The sequence below is a fragment of the Aricia agestis genome, chromosome 14 (assembly GCF_905147365.1).
Source record: "Aricia agestis chromosome 14, ilAriAges1.1, whole genome shotgun sequence".
In the NCBI taxonomy this organism is placed as follows: Eukaryota; Metazoa; Arthropoda; class Insecta; order Lepidoptera; family Lycaenidae; genus Aricia; species Aricia agestis.
In genome coordinates this window covers 165,864-184,946 of record NC_056419.1, presented here as the reverse complement: position 1 = coordinate 184,946, position 19,083 = coordinate 165,864, and the positions used below count along the sequence as shown (strand labels likewise).

Sequence of the window (19,083 nt, the reverse complement as noted above, 5' to 3'; positions counted from 1 at the left end):
AAATTAAACGAAGTAACTTAAAATTGAAACAAAATTTTATTTTACATTTATTATTTTTATTTCATATAATTAATATGTTTAGCTGTTTATTTATGAAACTGAAAAATTATGCCTAACATAATGCCTCGTTTGTAAAAATATAATAATATTTCTACGGTATTATAATTTTAATCGATTGTACATAATATAGGTAAGTCTTAGCTTTTATTATATCGCAAAATTGATATTAAATTATAATAATATTATAATCATTAATCAATTATAACATTAGTATCACAGGTTTGTGTCGTGAGTCGTGACAGTATGACGTCACATGTTGTGTCTCGAGTCTCGACGGTCGCGGTGGCTGACGCGGACGGACGGGCTACAGGTTCGAGTTTTCGAGAAACGCGTCATATTGTACAATATATTTAAAATGAGCGTTAATTACTTCAACATAGTCTGCGGAAAACTTCCCAAGAAATAATTAAAGATGACATCTGCGATTTTATTGTGACGACTATCACGAAAACATCAGATTCTTCTTAAGGCGACGCCTTGATAATTTGGCTGTAGCGATGTCAATTTTTCTCAGCAATGACTAAGAAATCTATTATTATAAATTACCCATAGCATAACACGATTGGTCAACTTTTATAACACAGAATAGTCAATCAAAAAGACCTCTGTAAAAAAAGGGATTCCTATTTTGCCAACAGAGGAGAGTGATTTGAGATTCCAAAATGTGTACATAGATTGGTTAGAGCATACACTTTAATTTGCCGATAGCTTATATGAAATGTATTTATGATTTTTAAATTGCCTACGCGACAAAAACCATTTTATCGCTACGCCCTTTCTATTTTTTGCTGTTCCATTGCTTGTTTTCTATTCTCACCCACTAACATAATATTTGACTTTGCAAAAACATCTTATCAAGCATTTTATGTTTAAAACCGAGTTTGGTATTGTGTGCTATCAGTACATTATTAACAATTTCAGTAACTATAAGCATGTACTTTTGATCTTCACTTGTTATGAGTTATGACGTCAAGCGCAGAATTAAAGTTTTGCTTCTAATATGGGCAATAAAAAATAAAATTAACGATAAGCTAATATTTGAGCTTAACCGGCCCGAGAACGACGAATTACATATTTAACTTAGATTCAAATTGCAGTTTAGCGTTTACAAATATTTGCGTGAAAATATTCAAATATTTTTGAGCGGTTCGTTCGACAAGGGGAATTCCTGAGCTTCACGGTTGTGAAAATTAAGTAACTTATGAGGCTCTTCCACGAAAATGTCAAAACGTTGACGTGAGAGAGCCATGCTTCAGCACGAATGGGCCGGCTCGACCGGAGAAATACCACGGGTTCACAAAAAACCGGCGTGAAACAGCGCTTGCGCTGTGTTTCGCCAAGTGAGTGAGTTTACCGGAGGCCCAATCCCCTACCCTTTTCCCTTCTCTACCCTCCCCTATTACCCTATTCCCTCTTAAAAGGCAGGCAACGCACCTGCAGCTCTTCTGATGCTGCGAGTGTCCAAGGGTGACGGTAGTTGCTTTCCACCAGGTGACCCGTTTGCTCATTTGCCCCTTATTTCATAAAAAAGTACACTTTCGACATTTTATGAGTATTAGTTGGTGCTACTAATATATATTCTGTGGTATTAGGAGGATGGTGTTTCCTGCTTTCGGCCCTTGCTTTCGGCCCTTGCTTTACTATTTTTAACGACTCTTTAAATTATGTGCCCAGTGATCATATTATAAATATCTGTTTGGGTAGAGACATGCTACATTTCGGAATCCAAACGAGATTCGTATTAAGAGAATTGAACCCTAGATCCTTGTCCGCTCAATCTTCAGCGATTTAAGTGTAGACAATAATAATCATAGCTAGTATTCGTTTTACTTTACAGTTCCTCTTCCATAAGTAAACAATTGCACATCGATTATCACCACCATCGTCGACATAATATTATCATTAACTACTAACGCTCACCTTGTTTTCCATATATTGCCTAATAATTATAATATTCTGAATAATAAATACCTTGGCCACCTTGTTTACAAGATTAGCACAATATTTACAATAGTTTTGTTGTTATGACAATGACAGCGGCGACTTATGAAAAACAATTATTAAAAAAATAACTGACAAACATACAACGAAAATTTTGCTTCATCATGAATCATGCTCGAATTTGCCCGTGAGTTCGTGCATGCGAAATAAATTTTAAGGGAACGCCACTGAGAAATAATTTGGCTTCAATCTAGAGGGCCAAACTATCTGACTATAAAGTTAAGAGGATACACCAGGGGCTAGAGAAATGAAAAAAAAGTACGTGTATAATCTATAGCTGTCTCCCTTACCTCAAGCCTATACCGCAGAACGCGCTAGAGACAACTGCAGAAAATCAACGATTCGTTGTCCCCTGATTCCTTCTCCAAAACTAAACCGATTTAATTACTTTTTTCATTAAAGATTAAAGAAAAGCTTGAGCTGTGTTCCTAAGTTTTTTTTTTGTAAAATCTAGCCAAATCTGTTTTCTGGATATTTGAACATAGCGGAAAATCTGGCCATTTTTTTGGGTTTTTGAACGTTCATAATATCTTATTTAATAATAAAATTATGAAAAAAAAGATAACATAGGGACTGTATCTTTGTTATATATTATATAATATAGCTTTCGTTGTATGAACACGTAGTGACAGTTCTTGTACACAAATAACACAATAGAACAATTATTAACATTCTTCAGCGTAACAATTATTGCGACGATTATAAAAATGACTTAAACGATAGCAGTAAGCGGCAAATCAAATCAAATTCAAATAAAGCTGTGGGACATAATGTAATAATCTCATCGTAGGAATCACAATTCACAAGAAGTCGTGATTTTCTTTTAAATCTTATAATTGCTGGCACAATTATATTGTTTTATATATATTGCTGGCACAATTATATGCACAACTAAATAAATGCTCGGCTAAAGGAGTAACTCGGAGACATTTAACGATAATTAAAGTCATCAATTTAATGAAGATTTTGACAGATAATGGGGTTTACGACAAAATCTTCATTTCATTACAGTTAGGGTCGGGACACAAAAACACGATGCGACGTCGCGTCGTGGGAATCCACGACGAGCATAGTAAAAAACTACGACTCGACATCGTGACGTGCCACGAACACGATATACTTACGGCACTACGTTGCGTCGAAGAAACTCACGACAGTAATTGTTATTCAAAATTCAAAGAAGACGCATCGTGAGTTTCTACGACGCGACGTCGTGCTGTGTACCGTGGCACGTTACGATGTCGTGTCGTGGTTTTTTACGGTGCTCGTCGTAGATTCCCACGACACGACGTCGCATCGTGAAACGACGCAGCGTCGTGGTACGACACGACGTCGTATCGTGTTTTTGTTCCGGCCCTTAGAGTGAAGCCAAACGAACGTAATTTTATGAGTTGTGAGTCTCAGAATTTCAGATTTTCCTACTACTCATGTCTGACTAAATTACGCTCGTATGAATAAAGTAGGAATTTTCTATGAAACTGACTGCAGCAGAATTTCTGCTGACTGAAATGCTGCGACCCACGACTCACAAAATTACGCTTAAGTAATAAATAATGGTCTCTATGCGCGGAAGTAAGAGCCAATAACGCACGAGATATCAATGAGATGAACTTCTCTGATCGCGATCTACCAATAATGTCCTGAGCCTTTAGCCGAGACGTTTTCTTTCAACGTCCACGTCATAATATTATTATCGAACGCTTATGTCAATTCCATACATTTTGATCGGCGATTCTATTAAAAAGCGATAAATAAAAGGTCTTGGCTAAAGGGCCTGCTGATCACTACTGACTACCTGCCCCCGTGGCACAGCCACCACGCTTACTCCTCGCCAGAGGCGGAGCTACCGCCGTATCTGCCGATCAATTATACGGGACCACTGGGCTACGAGGGCCCCCATTTTATCTATATTTTTGGTTTTGTGACAAATCTTTACCCTTTTCTGAGCGCTTTCAAAGAAATTATTATACACGGCCCCGCCAAGGCGCGCTGCGCTTCTGCTCCTTGCCCTATCGAAGAGACACTACATTACTACTTTTAATTATTGCCGAGCAATACTTAACTTAAAATAAAGTCTAAAATAAGTTAAAATTGACACCGTTACTTCGTGCCACTTGGAATTCACACTTTTAGCATTTCAGTTTGCATAGAGGTGGAGGACTGGTGGAAGTTTCATTTCCGGTGTTTCATTGATGTTGTATTATGTCTCCTAACGTCGTCTTTTGTTGCTCTTTCCTAGGATCCATTTCCTCATTATGTAGAATACTAAATGACTAAATATGTCAAAATATAACAGGAAGTAGGAAGCCGATGCACTGCCGTATTTGTTTTAAATTTTAATATTGTATAATGTCCTCGCGTAATTTATTGAGTATGCATCATTGTTAGCAGTTATTATAATAACTGAAATATTTTTTTACACTTTTGTTTTAAAAATAGAAAAATATATAAAAGCACAAGAAAATTATTACGAGGACTGCTTAGTAGACCTAAAATACTTATTTATTATTTACTCGCAAATAATCTCGTAACTGTAGTCGATTACTTCAACAAAATAGCATTCCCTACGTTTCAGAAAGCGTTTCTTTATCGCCCTATCAATTTTTATCCTCTTAATTTACATACTCGTAGGCTATTTATTCTTCTTTCTCCTCACTTCTTACCTACCTATTTAATTTTCACCCCCAAGGCTGATCTGAGGAGTGCTATAAATCTAATATGACTGACGATGCGTTTGCGTATCTGTGACATTAAGAGATGCTTCGTCATCATCCTTCGCGAGCTCACTCACTGCTCGGCAACTCAGGGTTTCACAACACTTTTGTTTATTTTGTGTCACAGAGGTCGATCTGTACGGGCGGGTCTCCCGAAACTTTTCATTTCGTTTATTTTGTGTCATCGATAATGATAGAGGAACAGCTATATTATATACATAAATAGCCAAAATGGGGAATCCAAGTGAGGTTAGTTAACGTAGCGCATACTCTAAACATACTATGACGGGATAGGTTGGCGAGGCAAAGTAATATTATAATGTATTGCGGCGGCTCACGACGAACCTTTCATTCGGATATTCTTTGAGTCCCCAGAAAGGACATAGGATGCTATTATCCCGGAAAAATATCGCGATATACGAATTTGAGCGCAACATATTTGCGGGCGTCGTCTAATATTCCATTATAAAGTCTTACATTAACATAGCGCATACTATGACGATGTATACAGGTTGGCGAGGCAACATGATATATAGTGCGACGGTCGTCGGCGGAGTCAGAGTCGAGTGACCGATTATTGTGTGAACATGTTGCTGACCGCGCTGCTCGCTGTGTGTTGTGCGTCGGGGGCGCTGGCCACGGCTGGTGAGTGAACGTTCATGAGGGCTTGATATTAGCAATGGTTTTAAATATTTATATAGTTTATAAAAAAATAAAGAAAAAGCTCCATGTCCTTCGGTGGAAGGAAAAGGGAGGCCTTTGTTCAGTAGCGGGACATTGGGCTGTTAAAAAAAGTATATAATGAGGCCGTAGCCAAAGTCCCTTTCGTTAAAAACGATGACAAAATTCGTTATCAAAATGTGTGGGATATGACATTAGTCTTCGCAAGTGAAATGTCATTTAGCGATGACTTATGTCAAACCGCATACATTTTGATAACAAATTTTGTCATCGTTTTTATCGAAATATACTAGGTCTTTTCGTTTGCGAAAATTTAATGAAAAAATAAAATGTTTAAAGTTCATCTTAAGTAAAATAAAGTAATATGAAATTATGTGACGCTTTTTTTCTAATCGGTTTAATTAAAAATATTATGTTTCAAAGATAAAGGTAACATAGGGCTGGTTGTATGTAGATACTTGTAGTAGATACTAGTAGATATGTAGATACTAGTTAGTTAGTATCTAATGCTAAGTACTGACATACGGTTTTGCTCGATAGTTTTACTCCGAATCCAAGGAAATGACATATTTGACATTTAATTCCATCGAGCTGGCTCGAAGCGAGCCTTCGAGCTGTCAGTTTTGGCGGTCCACACGGTGGTTATTGCTCGATTTGGAGTAAAACTATCGAGCAAAACCGTATGTCAGTACGTTAGGGCTAAAACTTGAGCTTTCAGTTTTTTATTGCCAAAGCTAATAATAATTATTTTGTCTATTATTTTTGTAAATCTTAAGACAAGTCGCTAACTTTTGAAGAGAATGAAAATAACGAAGCTTCACCAAAGAATTTATATTTTCAATGATATTTGATGTTTCACTAACTAGGTACAAATAGAAAAAAAACTTCAGTAATTAATCTAAACTTTGCAATTTTTTTTCACTAATCACCCTCCTGAAATCTGTGAACAAAACCTTAGAGTACTAAATGGTTACTAAGATAAACTAAAATATAACTCACAAAGTATTATTAATTAAAACCATTTGTGTAAAATTAATTTCAATATTTAATTATACTTACAATTTACATACTTATTATAATTCTGTGGCAATTGTCAAAATTGTGTACAACATCTTGTAAATATGATAATATATCATACATTTACATACATAGCACATTACATTCCCTTTTTTTTGTTGACTTTAATTTTGCAAAAATGATGACCATCAATTACAGTGTCTTGAAAAATCTAGAGACAAAATATCTGTAAACAGCTCCTATCCTTGTCAACATTACAAACTATTCCACGTCTATACTACATATTAGTATATCGACTATCGATATTGGAAATTTGAAAGGACATTTTGGCGAAAAGAAGTTTTAAACTATATACATAAATACATATGTATGTAAGTACATTTCATTTTTACCAAAATGTCCTTTACGACAATCGAAATTTCCGGTAATTTGAAAAGTAATTTTTTTTCAATAAAACGTATGACGCCTATTCTACTGACCGATTTTAATATTTTCGCATCATTACAATATACATTAGAATATACATTAGAACATACATTGTTCCCATTACATATTATAGGCTTCGTTCTGTCGTTACAAGCAACCTTTTTTAAGTTTAAATGCACAACAAGTAGGCACGGGTACTCTCTATAGTATCGTATATAGTATCAAAATCGATCCAATCGTACTTGAAAGCCTCGCCAACTAAGAAACGAGTCACATCATATTATAGCTACAATCTTAATATATATATTTCTTGTGTGCGTGTGTATGTGACTGAACTCCTCCTAAACGACTGGACCAATTTTGATGAAATTTTTTGTGTGTGTTCGTGGAGATTCGAGAATGGTTTAGATTTACAGTTTGGTCTACTGGAAAATGTTTTTTCAATTAATTTCTTATTTATAAGGAGTTGTTGATTTTGGAATGTTTTACATTAGATCCGGCGGACGGCGCTATCATCGCATTCAATATTATTCTATTTCAATTTTAGTTTGTCCTGACAGATGGTGCTACGATTAATTTGAAAAAAAAATTGTTATTCAATTCATGTGCTGATTAAAATATTAAATAAATAACACATAGGCTACAATTTTAACCGACTTTCAAAAGGTGTTATGTTCGTTTTCTTATATTCAACGATTACTCCGCCGTTTGTTAACCGATTTTCAAAATTTTTCTTTTGGTATATAGGGTATCATCCCAATTTGGTATTATATTCAGAAAAGTGGTGATCTGATGAAGGATCCATAAGTAATCGAGGGAACTCCTCAAAACTTATAGGGAAACATATGGTGACTTCGGTTTCGTGAGAAGTATTCTAAGCATATGCTACCAACAAGTAAGATTTTGCACCGAGATATATCTGGTATACCGTGGTTCGGAAGGTGCTGAGAGAATTCCTGATTCTAATAGATACAAGTTTGGGAGTTTCGGCGTTGTTTTAAGAACAGAAAGCATATGCTACTATGCAAATTACATTCTTCATCATCATCATCATCATCATCACTACCATATTATACCATTTCATAGTCTTTTAGATCGAGACTCGAGTTTGTCAAGCGATAATTAAAAAAAATCTATATCTACCTAATATTATAAACCTGAAGAGTATGTTTGCTTGAACGCGTCAATCTCAGAAACTACAGGTCCGATTTAAAAACTTATCTCAGTGTTAGATAGATCATTTATCGAGTAAGACTCATCATTTATCGAGAAGGTTATATTATATTATTACTCTAAGACTAATACGACAGAAGAAACTCAGGAAAATGTGGGAAAAACGGGGGAAATATTTTTTATGGGAAAATGTACCTACGGATTCTGTAAAATTTCTAATTTACGCGGGCGAAGCCGCGCGGGACATCTAGTAATTATATACTTATATACGATTGCAGCGTTCATGCGAAGTGAGCAAACATACATTTAAATTAAATTCATATTAATATACTCCATCTAAATATTATTGCATTCATCTAGCCTACAATGTAGATGTCTATAATCTTCGTCGCTTCATATTTACCTGCCATCCACATACCTGGCAGCTATATAATATAGCTCCCACACCGGTTTCGGTGACGGTGGCCGGTTTCATTGAAACCAGGCCAGCTACGCAGGAGTAATTTATAGTGTCCAAGTGTGTGCGCAGTACACAAGAGCACTCTCTGTTCCTTTACTCTCATAACCCAGTGGGACGGACGACCGACACGACTGGCGAGAGATCAGGCGCAGGACCGACTTTTTACATGCCCATCCGACGCATGGATCATCTTACTTGTCAGACAATCAGGTGATCAGCCTGCATTGTCCTAACCAAACTTGGAAATAACATGTTTCCAACGCGGGAATCGAACCCATCGACCTCCGAGTCAAGAGCCGCGTTATATACCACTAGACCACGGAGGCGTTACAAGGCAGCTAGCAGCTATATATATTACTTATATATAGTATATATAATTGTCATATAAGGATCAAGTCGACCTCTGGCATCAATTAATCAGTTATAATTGATGATTGTCGATATCGTGTAATTACTTACACACAATGTACAATACAATACACACAATACTATCAGAGAAGTTGTCCTATGCCAATCGGGGACCTAAGTAGTTTGGTTGCGTTACGTCAAACCCAGCTGACATATCACAATTAACATTGAATTGACATATTCGACCAAATAACGTTGGTCTGTCAATTGCATAGGAATCAACTTCCTCGATGGTACATACATGCAAAAGTATATTTTGTCTCAATCTTTGCGCTCAAACTTCTGCCGCGCTGAAGAGATTTAGATGAAAGCGCGGTTTAATAAATTAATAAAAAATTGTTCCCACATTATATAATATGAACGTCTAACTTCAATAGATTTGACATGTAATAGAGGAAATAAATATGGTAGTTGTCGCACAAAATATCGAGTATTTCGAGACAAAAAAAATAATTGGTTCAGTTTTTTGGGGATTTATTTTCCAGAAGTGTAGAAGTCTTGTAAAAACCGGCCAAGTGCGAGTCGGACTCGCGCACCGAGGGTTCCGACAGCTTAAAGGTATTATAGACCTGAGTATTTGGTATGAATTTCAATTTAATACCTCTACGCGTTTATGAGGAAATGGGTAGTAAGTTTAAAATTATTAAAAAAAAATATATTATGTGATGTAACTAAAAATTTATGGTTTTCGTAATTTTCCCTTTATCTATGCTATAAGACGTTGCTTCGTACCAAATTTCAAGATTCTGAGTTCACGGGAAGCACCCTGTAGGTTTTGATTCCCTTGCAAGTGTCGAAAATTTGCGGCATAAACGGCTGTATCTTTTGATTGCGTTGGCTTAGAAGTTTGATTTTTTCACAGCTTCAAGGGACAGTAGACCTGAGTAATTGATATAAATTTCATCTTCATACCTCCACGCGTTCCTGAGAAAAAGGGTCTTGACAGACGGACAGACGGACAACAAAGTGATCCTATAAGGGTTCCGTTTTTTCCTTTTGAGGTACGGAACCCTAAAAATTATATTTATACTAGCTGTTGCCCGCGACTTCGTCCGCGTTAGCATTGTAGATCACGTCCAGATCTAACACTGAAAGAATTTTTCAAATCGAACCAGTAGATTCTGAGAGTAGCGCGTTCAAATAAGCCCTTTCAAATAATTTTCCCCCGTTTTTCCACATTTTCCTCTATTTCTTCGCTCCTATCAGTCTTAGCGTAATAAAATATAGCCTATAGCCTTCCTCGATAAATGGGCTATCTAACACTGAAAGATTTTTTCAAATCGGACCAGTAGTTCCTGAGATTAGCGCGTTCAAATAAACAAACAAACAAACTAACAAACTCTTCCGCTTTATAATATTAGTATAGAGTATAGATATTGCTTTACTTCGTAACCTTCACTGCATGTACTTATTTTTTTCTGCTGTGTACTGCTATTGGTTAGGGCTTAGGGCCAACTTTGCGACGAAAAAATTCCTGTTTCACGTTCAAAGTGAAGCTCACCTCACCTCCTTCCTCCTCACCTTAAGTGTTTTGCGACGTTTTCAGTATTTTCACTCAAAGATTATTCTCACGTCTCATGTTTCAAATATACCTACTGTACTCGTATAGTAGTAATACGACAGTCTATATTATGTTATTTATGATACTGCCTAAACATCTGATTCACTGAGTGAAATGTAAATGATTTCGTACTCAACGGCCCTTTGTATAATATTATGTATTTGTGTTGCCGGGTTTTTGACTTTTCCTTATTGATGTGGTCATGTCGAGTCGGTGGCAGATAATAATCCTGGATACTAATAATATCATTAATGCGAATTTGTACTCGTTCTTAAGTCGTTTTGATAAAAGTTTAAAAAACAAAAACCCGACTACTAAAACACGCTCTAAAAAGTATGAAACAAGAAAACAGTTTATAGGGATATGAAAATGTGGTCGTATGTATGTCCTTTATTATCTATAACTAGACATTCCGCGCGGCTTCGCCCGCGTAAATTAGATATTTCATAAAAAAATTAGTCCACAAAAAAGCCTATGATCCTTCACGTGGTCTACTTCTTATCTGATCCAATTAACAGAAAAAATGCTCTAGTAGTTCGTGAGATAAGCCCTTTCAAATAATTTCCCCCGTTTTTCCCACATTTTCCTCTATTTCTTCGCTCCTATTAGTCTTAGCGTGATAAAATATAGCCTATAGCTTTTCTCGATAGCTGGGCTATCTAACGCTAAAATAATTTTTTAAATCGGACCAGTAGTTCGTGAGATAAGCGCGTTCAAATAAGCCCTTTCAAATATCCCCCCCGTTTTTTTTTACATTTTCCTCTATTTCTTCGCACCTATTAGTCTTAGTGTGATAAAATATAGCCTATAGCCCCCCTCGATGATGGAATGTCTAACACTGAAAGAATTTTTCAAATCGGACCAGTAGTTCCTGAGATTAGCACGTTCAAGCAAACAAACAAACTAACAAACTCTTCCGCTTTATAATATTAAGTAAATTATATTTCGCAGCAGTTCGACTTCCAAAAAAAAAACAAAATTTCTTAAAATATTTTATTAATTAAATCTTACAATAATTAAGCTATAATTAAATTGACTCGCCTATTCGACGATCGAATAATAAGTAACGCGAAATAACTATTGCAAAAATGCTGTAAACTGAGGAATGCTGACTCCGCGCCTCGTGCCGCTGCCGCGTGACTGTGGTCGGGTGCTGCGTCGGCGTTCTTCATAGGGATCCGCAGCGTAACAAGTATAGATTCATGTATCTCAGAGTTTGTTATGAACCAAGGTGCATTGGCTATTATTTTCAGACATTTATTCTGAAAACGTTGTAATATGTATATGGCCAGATTTATATCAAAACTAACAAAAAAAAAACAACTTTTCAAGATCAGTAGCAGCTAGCAAGTAGCAACAATATGTTGACCGCGTGTAAGGTTGTTTACAAACAGACAAACTTTATGTATTATGTAAAGCGTAAACCTCCACAAGGACGCGTTGCTAAATATACCTATTTAATATTTATAATAAAAGGGAAATTGTTAATTGCTTTTAACGTGAGAAAATATAATAAAATAAATAATAAATATTTATTCATTACCGAAAATAAAATAAGTCAAATGCACTTTAATATAAATAATAAGAAAACAATATATTACCTATATTACAAGGTAAATTGTAATTTGTAACTATTAAATGCTTTTCATTATCGAATCAGATACTTAAATATAGTAAAATTGCTATATTTTCTATTATATTATAAGATAATGTCACGGTTCATAATTTTTAGAAACAATAATTTATCTTAAATCCATTTTAATATTATAAATGCGAAAGTCCGTGTGTTACCTCTTCACGCCCAAACCACTGAACAGAATTTTCTGAATATATGATAATTTCTCATACGTATTATACATATATTTTCGAAATTTTTTATGTTTACGAAAAAAATCTAAAATACTTTATAACTTTTATGGCGTAAGTCTTTAAGGTTACGTGACATAGTCGACCTCCTGTCACATAATATTATAATATTATTATCCTCATGCGTATTAAGCAGTCCTCAGCCAGCCTCGTGTGTGTGTTCTCCAGAATACACACAAACAACTAAAAATATAATTATTACTCCTAAAGTTAACCTTGGCAACACGGGTCACGGATGTCATAAAAGCATAAGGACACGACGTAGAATAGTAGTAGAGATCATACATTTCCTTATATTTAGTAATATGCAGAGAAATTATTCCAAAATTAGCTATTTACTGGGTTTAAAGTTAAAAAAATAATCAAATACTTATTCTTTTACTAATATAAATTAATTAAAAAGCAAAAAACCCGACTGCAAAAATGTTAACTAAAAAGATTGAAACAAGACCTAATTCTGCCGGAGGCATCGAATCCATGTTTTAATTGATACGACTTACTTACGAGTTTCATGCCAGGATAAATAGAAGGTTACATAGAAAAATTTAGAAGAAAGTGGATTATAAAATGCCATCGGAGGCATGTCGCGCCAAGTTTAACATTAATTCATAAGTAATAAAATATTATGCCTCCGATTGCATTTTATAATCCACATTCTTCTTCTAAATTTTCCTATGTTACCTTCTATTTATCCTGGCATGAAACTCGTAAGCAAGAGTCGTATCAATTAAATAAAGATTTTTGTTAATTATGATGAGATATGTGAAAGATTTTATCATTCCAAAACTATATAATTCAAGGTTTCTTGATAAAAATTAAGAAAAATTGTCAAAATTCACTACTGTGTTGTAATTGTATGGGTTAATTAATTTATTAATGATTCTTAAATAATTAATAGCAATGTTGGCCCAATACGACTTGATTGGTTAGAGGTTAGATGGCTAAGGCCTTAGCCATCGTGGTTATTTTTTGTGAACCACCCATAAGTAGGAGCCCCGCGTAGCGGGGCTCCGTCGACTCATAATTGAAGCCAGTTGTTTTTTTTCTTTTTTTTTTTCTTTAGTAGCTCTAGCTTGTCAACCCCTAGAGTGCAATCCTAAGCCGGAGGTTTAATTATTTTGCAATATATCGGTAAGGAACCCTTTGTGCGCGAATCCGACTCGCTCTTTGCCGATTGTTTATTATTATTGTTTATAAACTGAGTTACCATTCACTGTGCCAAAGTTTAGTCCATTTTAAGTTAGCTCTTGATGATTTTTATGTGTTCTTAATTATATGAACATAACAGATTAAATTGGGTTTTATTTAGAACTAGCTGACCCGGCGAACTTCGTACCGCCTAACAGTCAATGAATGTCGTGTTACTTTTTATCTGAAATAATTTAGGCTTTGATGAACGTAAAACAATGATAAAAAATAATATATTTATATAGATAGAAACAAAAAAGTATTTTATTATGATGAATGATGATGAAAACATACATACAGAATGAGAATAAAAATTAAAAATTAAGTACTTACTTCAAATTCATGTCAGAAAAAAATGATTGAAAACTATGTTGTGCAGATTGGGAAAAAAAATAAAACTCGGATTAGGATTTTCATTCAAGCACTTTGTGGTAAACGACATTTTTTGTTTTTTGGTCAGGCGCAAGAACAAATAAAGAGGATGGTTTGCTGACAGTGAGCATTCCACGTACAATTGACCACGAGAAAAACATGCATTTTCTAGATTGAGGCCACAAATAGTCAAGGATTGGCCCTGTAATTTGTTGATCGTCATGGCGAAGGCAATACGAATCGGGAATTGAATTCGTTTGAACTCAAAGGGCATATCCGTTGGGATCATCGGAATCCTTGGAATAAGAACTTCCTCATCTTTAAATTTTCCTTTAAGTATCGACGCGTGAATCACATTGCTCATCAGTTTTCTTATCACCAAACGCGTTCCATTACACAGTTTTGGTTGGTTTAAATTTCTAAGCATGATGACTACCGAACCAACTTTAAGTTTTAAATTGTGCGGTGGTAAACCAGGCACATCCAAGGAGTTTAAAAAAACAAACAAATATTTACAGTACCAGTACTTTGTAGACATTTTACAAAAAATAAATTTTTGAACGCACACATGATGTCTTCAGAAAAAAATAAAGTGCTGGCTTAAAGGTCTCAGCAACCAGGCCATAAGCTCCAAAAAAAAAATTGTAGTGACACTATTTGACAGGATTGGACAACAAATGTTTGACATGTAATAAACAAATCAGCATCTATTGAAATGATTAAGTATTCATTATTGTTACACCCTGTAGATATAGATATAGATATAGATAAATGATGTTCCTAAAAGTAATTTAGGTGATGGTTTTCCTTTAAAAAGTTGTAGTATGTTTGTTGAACTAAGGAATTGTTAGATATACTATTTTAATAATAGTTATTCGTTCAGTAAAACAGTTTCGCAAATAACTTTAAATAGTATGCTGTATTCGCATTATTAAGGGTGCATAATTAGTGTGCAAGTCAGTATTTTTGGTGAAACTTTCAAATATTTTGATCGAGAAAAGGGAATATACAGATATTGATTTAAATACATGCCAAAATTAAGTCTTATAAATATGTATAATTATTATTATTTACTATCGTTACTTTCCTAACAAATAATATATTTTGATAGTTTTTTAAGCTAGTAACAAGGTAATTCTGTAACACTGGTATAATTATATTAGTTTAAATTGACAAAGACGATGACCTAGATAATTTGACCGCAACGACCTTTGAAATATTCAGAGTCCATTATATTTACTGTATTTTAGCTTTATAGATTTTTGTTTATTAATCATGGTTAAGTAGATAAAGCTATCCAAAAGCAGCCAAGTAAAAATTGACGAGAAAGAACTCAAATTTTACGACCAAAATTAAGTAATATTTTAGATCGACCTGTTTGCGATTTTAACAAGAACCTTGCACTTCATAATATAAGGATAAAAACTATATCCTTGTTTGTGCCGAAAACTTGAAAAACATGAACATAAAATCCAAAAATCACATAACCCAACATTTGTCACAAAAATAATAAAAGATAAGTACTAGACAAATAGTCGAAATATACTTTATTAGCTGTGGTTTATCTAGTTTATTGTCTAGGTTGCTAAGCAGTAGGCACAGTTTGTTTTGTTTGTTTTACGCCGACCCGACCAGACCTTGACTTAGAAGTTTAGTGAGTCACTTTGAAGGAATCCTTGATAAAGCCTGATATTCTAGTATTATGTAATAATAGCGGTAGAAAGATCTAGGTCAATAAAATATTGTGATGCTTTTAATACTTCTTCTTCTGTAATAAGTTATTTTTAATACTGAGTGTTTATTTTTGTCTTATCCACAATAACTTCAGCTCCTCATGGCATTTACTAATAATATTGAGGCAATTTATAGTTTAGCGCAAGATAGGAGAGATAATTGAGTTGCAAATCAGAACTATCCGGTATCAGGGGCACTCGAAATAATCGAAATCGTCAATGAACAAAACATAGCAAATTTTACCGCACTTCGAGCTCAATATATTTTATTCATTTATATCGGTTACGACTTACAATACTCACATATTATAATATAACATTATATTAAAATTCTCGTGTCACAATGTTAGGCCGCGTACTCCTCCGAAACGGCTTTACTGATTTTAACCAAATTTTGTATGCATATTCAGTGGGTCTGACAATCGGCTACTGGGTACTTTTTATATTGATAAGTGCATTTGTTGAATAAATAATAGTAAATTATTACAACTCAAAACTGACGGCGACCATTGTTCGTGCGACGGGATAGCGATGAACGTTGCCATGGTGATGCCATGCCATGGTGCCATCAATAAAATAATACGGGCGAAATACTTTATATGGCAAAGACACGTTTGCCGGGACAGCTAGTAACATTATAATATCAAGTCGTAGCTGCAATTTTTCCAAGCAAAAAGCTCATAATCATAAATGATTGTTCCAGTCCCGTTCATCAAGCCGTGTCCGATCGACGACTCGCCGTGCATACTGAAGGCGGCGAACGCGGCGCTGCCGAAGTTCGCGCAGGGCCGCCCCGAGATGGGCATCGAGCCGCTCGAGCCCATGTACATCAAGCGCATGGTGAACGACAACGCCGGCCTCAAGCTCACCTTCACCGACAACTACATCAAGGGCATGAGCACCTGCACCATCTCTAACCTCAAGTGAGTTATAACCGCCACTTTAACCTCAAAACCCGTTTTCTTTTAAACCTGGCTAGTGGCTACTACACAAAATATAATTTAAATGTGCTCAAGCGTGTGCGTAGCTATTGATAATTACACATGATTTCTCTCCCATCCTTTATTCTTATAATCCAGTAAGACTTTCATAATCACAATCCTGCGTTTTTTCAAGAAACTTTAGCCAGCAGAAATTCCAATTTCATCACCCGACTCAGCATTTATTACTTTACCTATCTTATCATGTACCTATCACTATGTCACGTAATTCCAGGAGCGAGATCCTCAGCAAGAAGTCTCACACGCTGACGTTCAAGTGTCCGAGCATCGTGATCGACGGCGACTACCGCATCGACGGCCAGCTGCTGCTGCTCACCATACAGGGCCACGGCAAGTTCAAGATTGACTTGCGTGAGTACTGTTACCATAATACTTTTGAATCTAATATAATAAGTGTACTAGGCATAGGGCAAACAATTATTTAAAAAATGCGCTCGGCTGCCGTATTTTATTTACGAGTGACCTCTTTAGTGCCAGCTTTTCCTGGGAGTCTGGAGTGCCAGGAAAATTTCTCAGCAATAAATTAATACTCTATTTCATTTCCGCACACCGAATTTACGCGGCCTAAACGACGACCAGCCTAATGTAGTCATTAAAATATTATATCAAAGTTGCAAGATGACTGACTTCTGTATCCCATTTAATAGGAGTTTAAATCACAAGCAGAAATACTAAACTAGAAATACTCGGCTAAAGATTTTTTTCTCATGACCGATCTGACCTCCAGGCGACGTGATACTGAAGGTGACGACTCAGTTGGGCAAGGTGACGGGCGCGGACGGCAAGCAGCACTTCAACATCGAGTCCTGGAAGAACTCCTTCAAGGTGCAGACCTCCGCGCACTTCGACTTCGAGAATCTCTTCAATGGAAATGAGGTTATCGGTAAGTGGAAAGAGTTTACGTAATTAGTGACCTAGTAACCCGCCAATTTTTAATGAAGCCTAGCAGTTTTCTTTGCACAGACATTAATACTGATGTTGCCCACTGTGATCTTATGAAATCGAGCTGTCTCACTATAGTCAGTTATTCCTAAAGTAATCAGTGAAACTTCAAATCGTCTAAACTTTAAACTTAATATTAAATTAGTGTATAATATCTAGACAATGAAATATTTAATGTGATCGCTGTACTATCCAAGGATGTTTTCTTCTCTGCTTACGATACCACCTCACATGCACCTCTCTGTTTTTAGCGAAATCAATCCTGGAGTTCATGAACACGAACTGGAAGGACGTGCTGGCGGAGGCGGGCGAGCCCATACACAAGGCCATCACGGGCAAGGCGGTAGAGGTCGCGCAGAAACTTTACAATTACAGCTCGGACGACGAACTATATGTTTTATAATCTAGGTTACTCATCAAAGACTATTAAGTTAAGATATGTGCAATAAATTTTGTTATAGTTTTGTGTGATTTTTATTTGAAACGATGGCGACGCATATAACGCATCGTTCGTAATCCAATGCTCATTCGAAAAGATATCGTGATGGCTAAGTTTTTTGATTGTTAATAACCTGTTGCTTATAGAAAAAGTATAGTATAATAAAGTATAGAAAAGTTTTCTCGAATATAAGACAATAAACACACATAATAAACGCCAGGTTCGAAATTATTAGCTGTCTAATCAGGAAAAATCTAGAAAAAGAATTTTCGAAATACGTAATTTTAGTTTGTCAAATTATTTTTCTTTTAGTCTAAGATCCCACTGCAAAACTGTGCAGGTATCGAGTACACGCTTAAAACCACATTTTTACAAATATTTATGATTAGGAGAACATATTTCTACTGGGGTGCCAGTCCAAATGTGAACGCAAATATTAAAAAAAAAATTTAAAACATTGAGTCGGCGGGATAAAATGTATTCATCAGGTATTGAAAGCAAACATGGTTCATTTCACGGCGATGAGTATATAGATTTAGAAAAATACGCGCTAGCTCCCTTTTCCTCAACTTTCGATAGTTTGCCATCTTCGACAGCCGGCACCCCTTATTTGCGACCAGATTTAATTAGGCACACCTATATCATAATTATAAGAAGAAAATAAGCTACCATTTGATATATAAAAGATCAATATACGTTATGGATGCAAAAATGTATCGGAATGGTACCTGTTCACACCTGGTTACGGCAGAGTTGCGGCCGGGTGCCCAAGTCCCAACGGCACACCGGATTTTTCTAAATCTATATACTCATCGCCGTGAAATGAACCATGTTTGCTTTCAATACCTGATGAATACATTTTATCCCGCCGACTCAATGTTTTAAATTTTTTTTTAAATATTAGCGGCCACATTTGGACTGGCACCCCAGTAGAAATATGTTCTCCTAATCATAAATATTTGCGTCCACATTTGGACTGGCACCCCAGTAGAAATATGTTCTCCTAATCATAAATATTAGCGGCCACATTTGGACTGGCAC

General features: G+C 35.6%; 1 protein-coding gene across 1 annotated transcript; it reads left to right on the top strand.

The window, feature by feature from the left end:
• Window positions 1-5,319: 5,319 nt before the first annotated feature.
• Window positions 5,320-18,067, top strand: LOC121733560 (circadian clock-controlled protein daywake-like). Its single transcript, XM_042123845.1, has 5 exons — window positions 5,320-5,420; window positions 16,364-16,583; window positions 16,876-17,012; window positions 17,389-17,544; window positions 17,855-18,067. The coding sequence occupies exons 1-5, from the start codon at window positions 5,363-5,365 to the stop codon at window positions 18,004-18,006; spliced, it is 723 nt and encodes a 240-aa protein (XP_041979779.1). The 5' UTR covers window positions 5,320-5,362; the 3' UTR covers window positions 18,007-18,067.
• Window positions 18,068-19,083: the final 1,016 nt, after the last annotated feature.

Coding starts and splice junctions, on each gene's coding strand:
- LOC121733560 (XM_042123845.1), top strand. CDS start 5,363: ATGTTGCTGACCGCGCTGCTCGCTGTGTGTTGTGCGTCGGGGGCGCTG. Junction 17,013..17,388: donor CAAGTTCAAGATTGACTTGC/GTGAGTACTGTT, acceptor TCTGACCTCCAG/GCGACGTGATACTGAAGGTG. Junction 17,545..17,854: donor CAATGGAAATGAGGTTATCG/GTAAGTGGAAAG, acceptor CTCTGTTTTTAG/CGAAATCAATCCTGGAGTTC.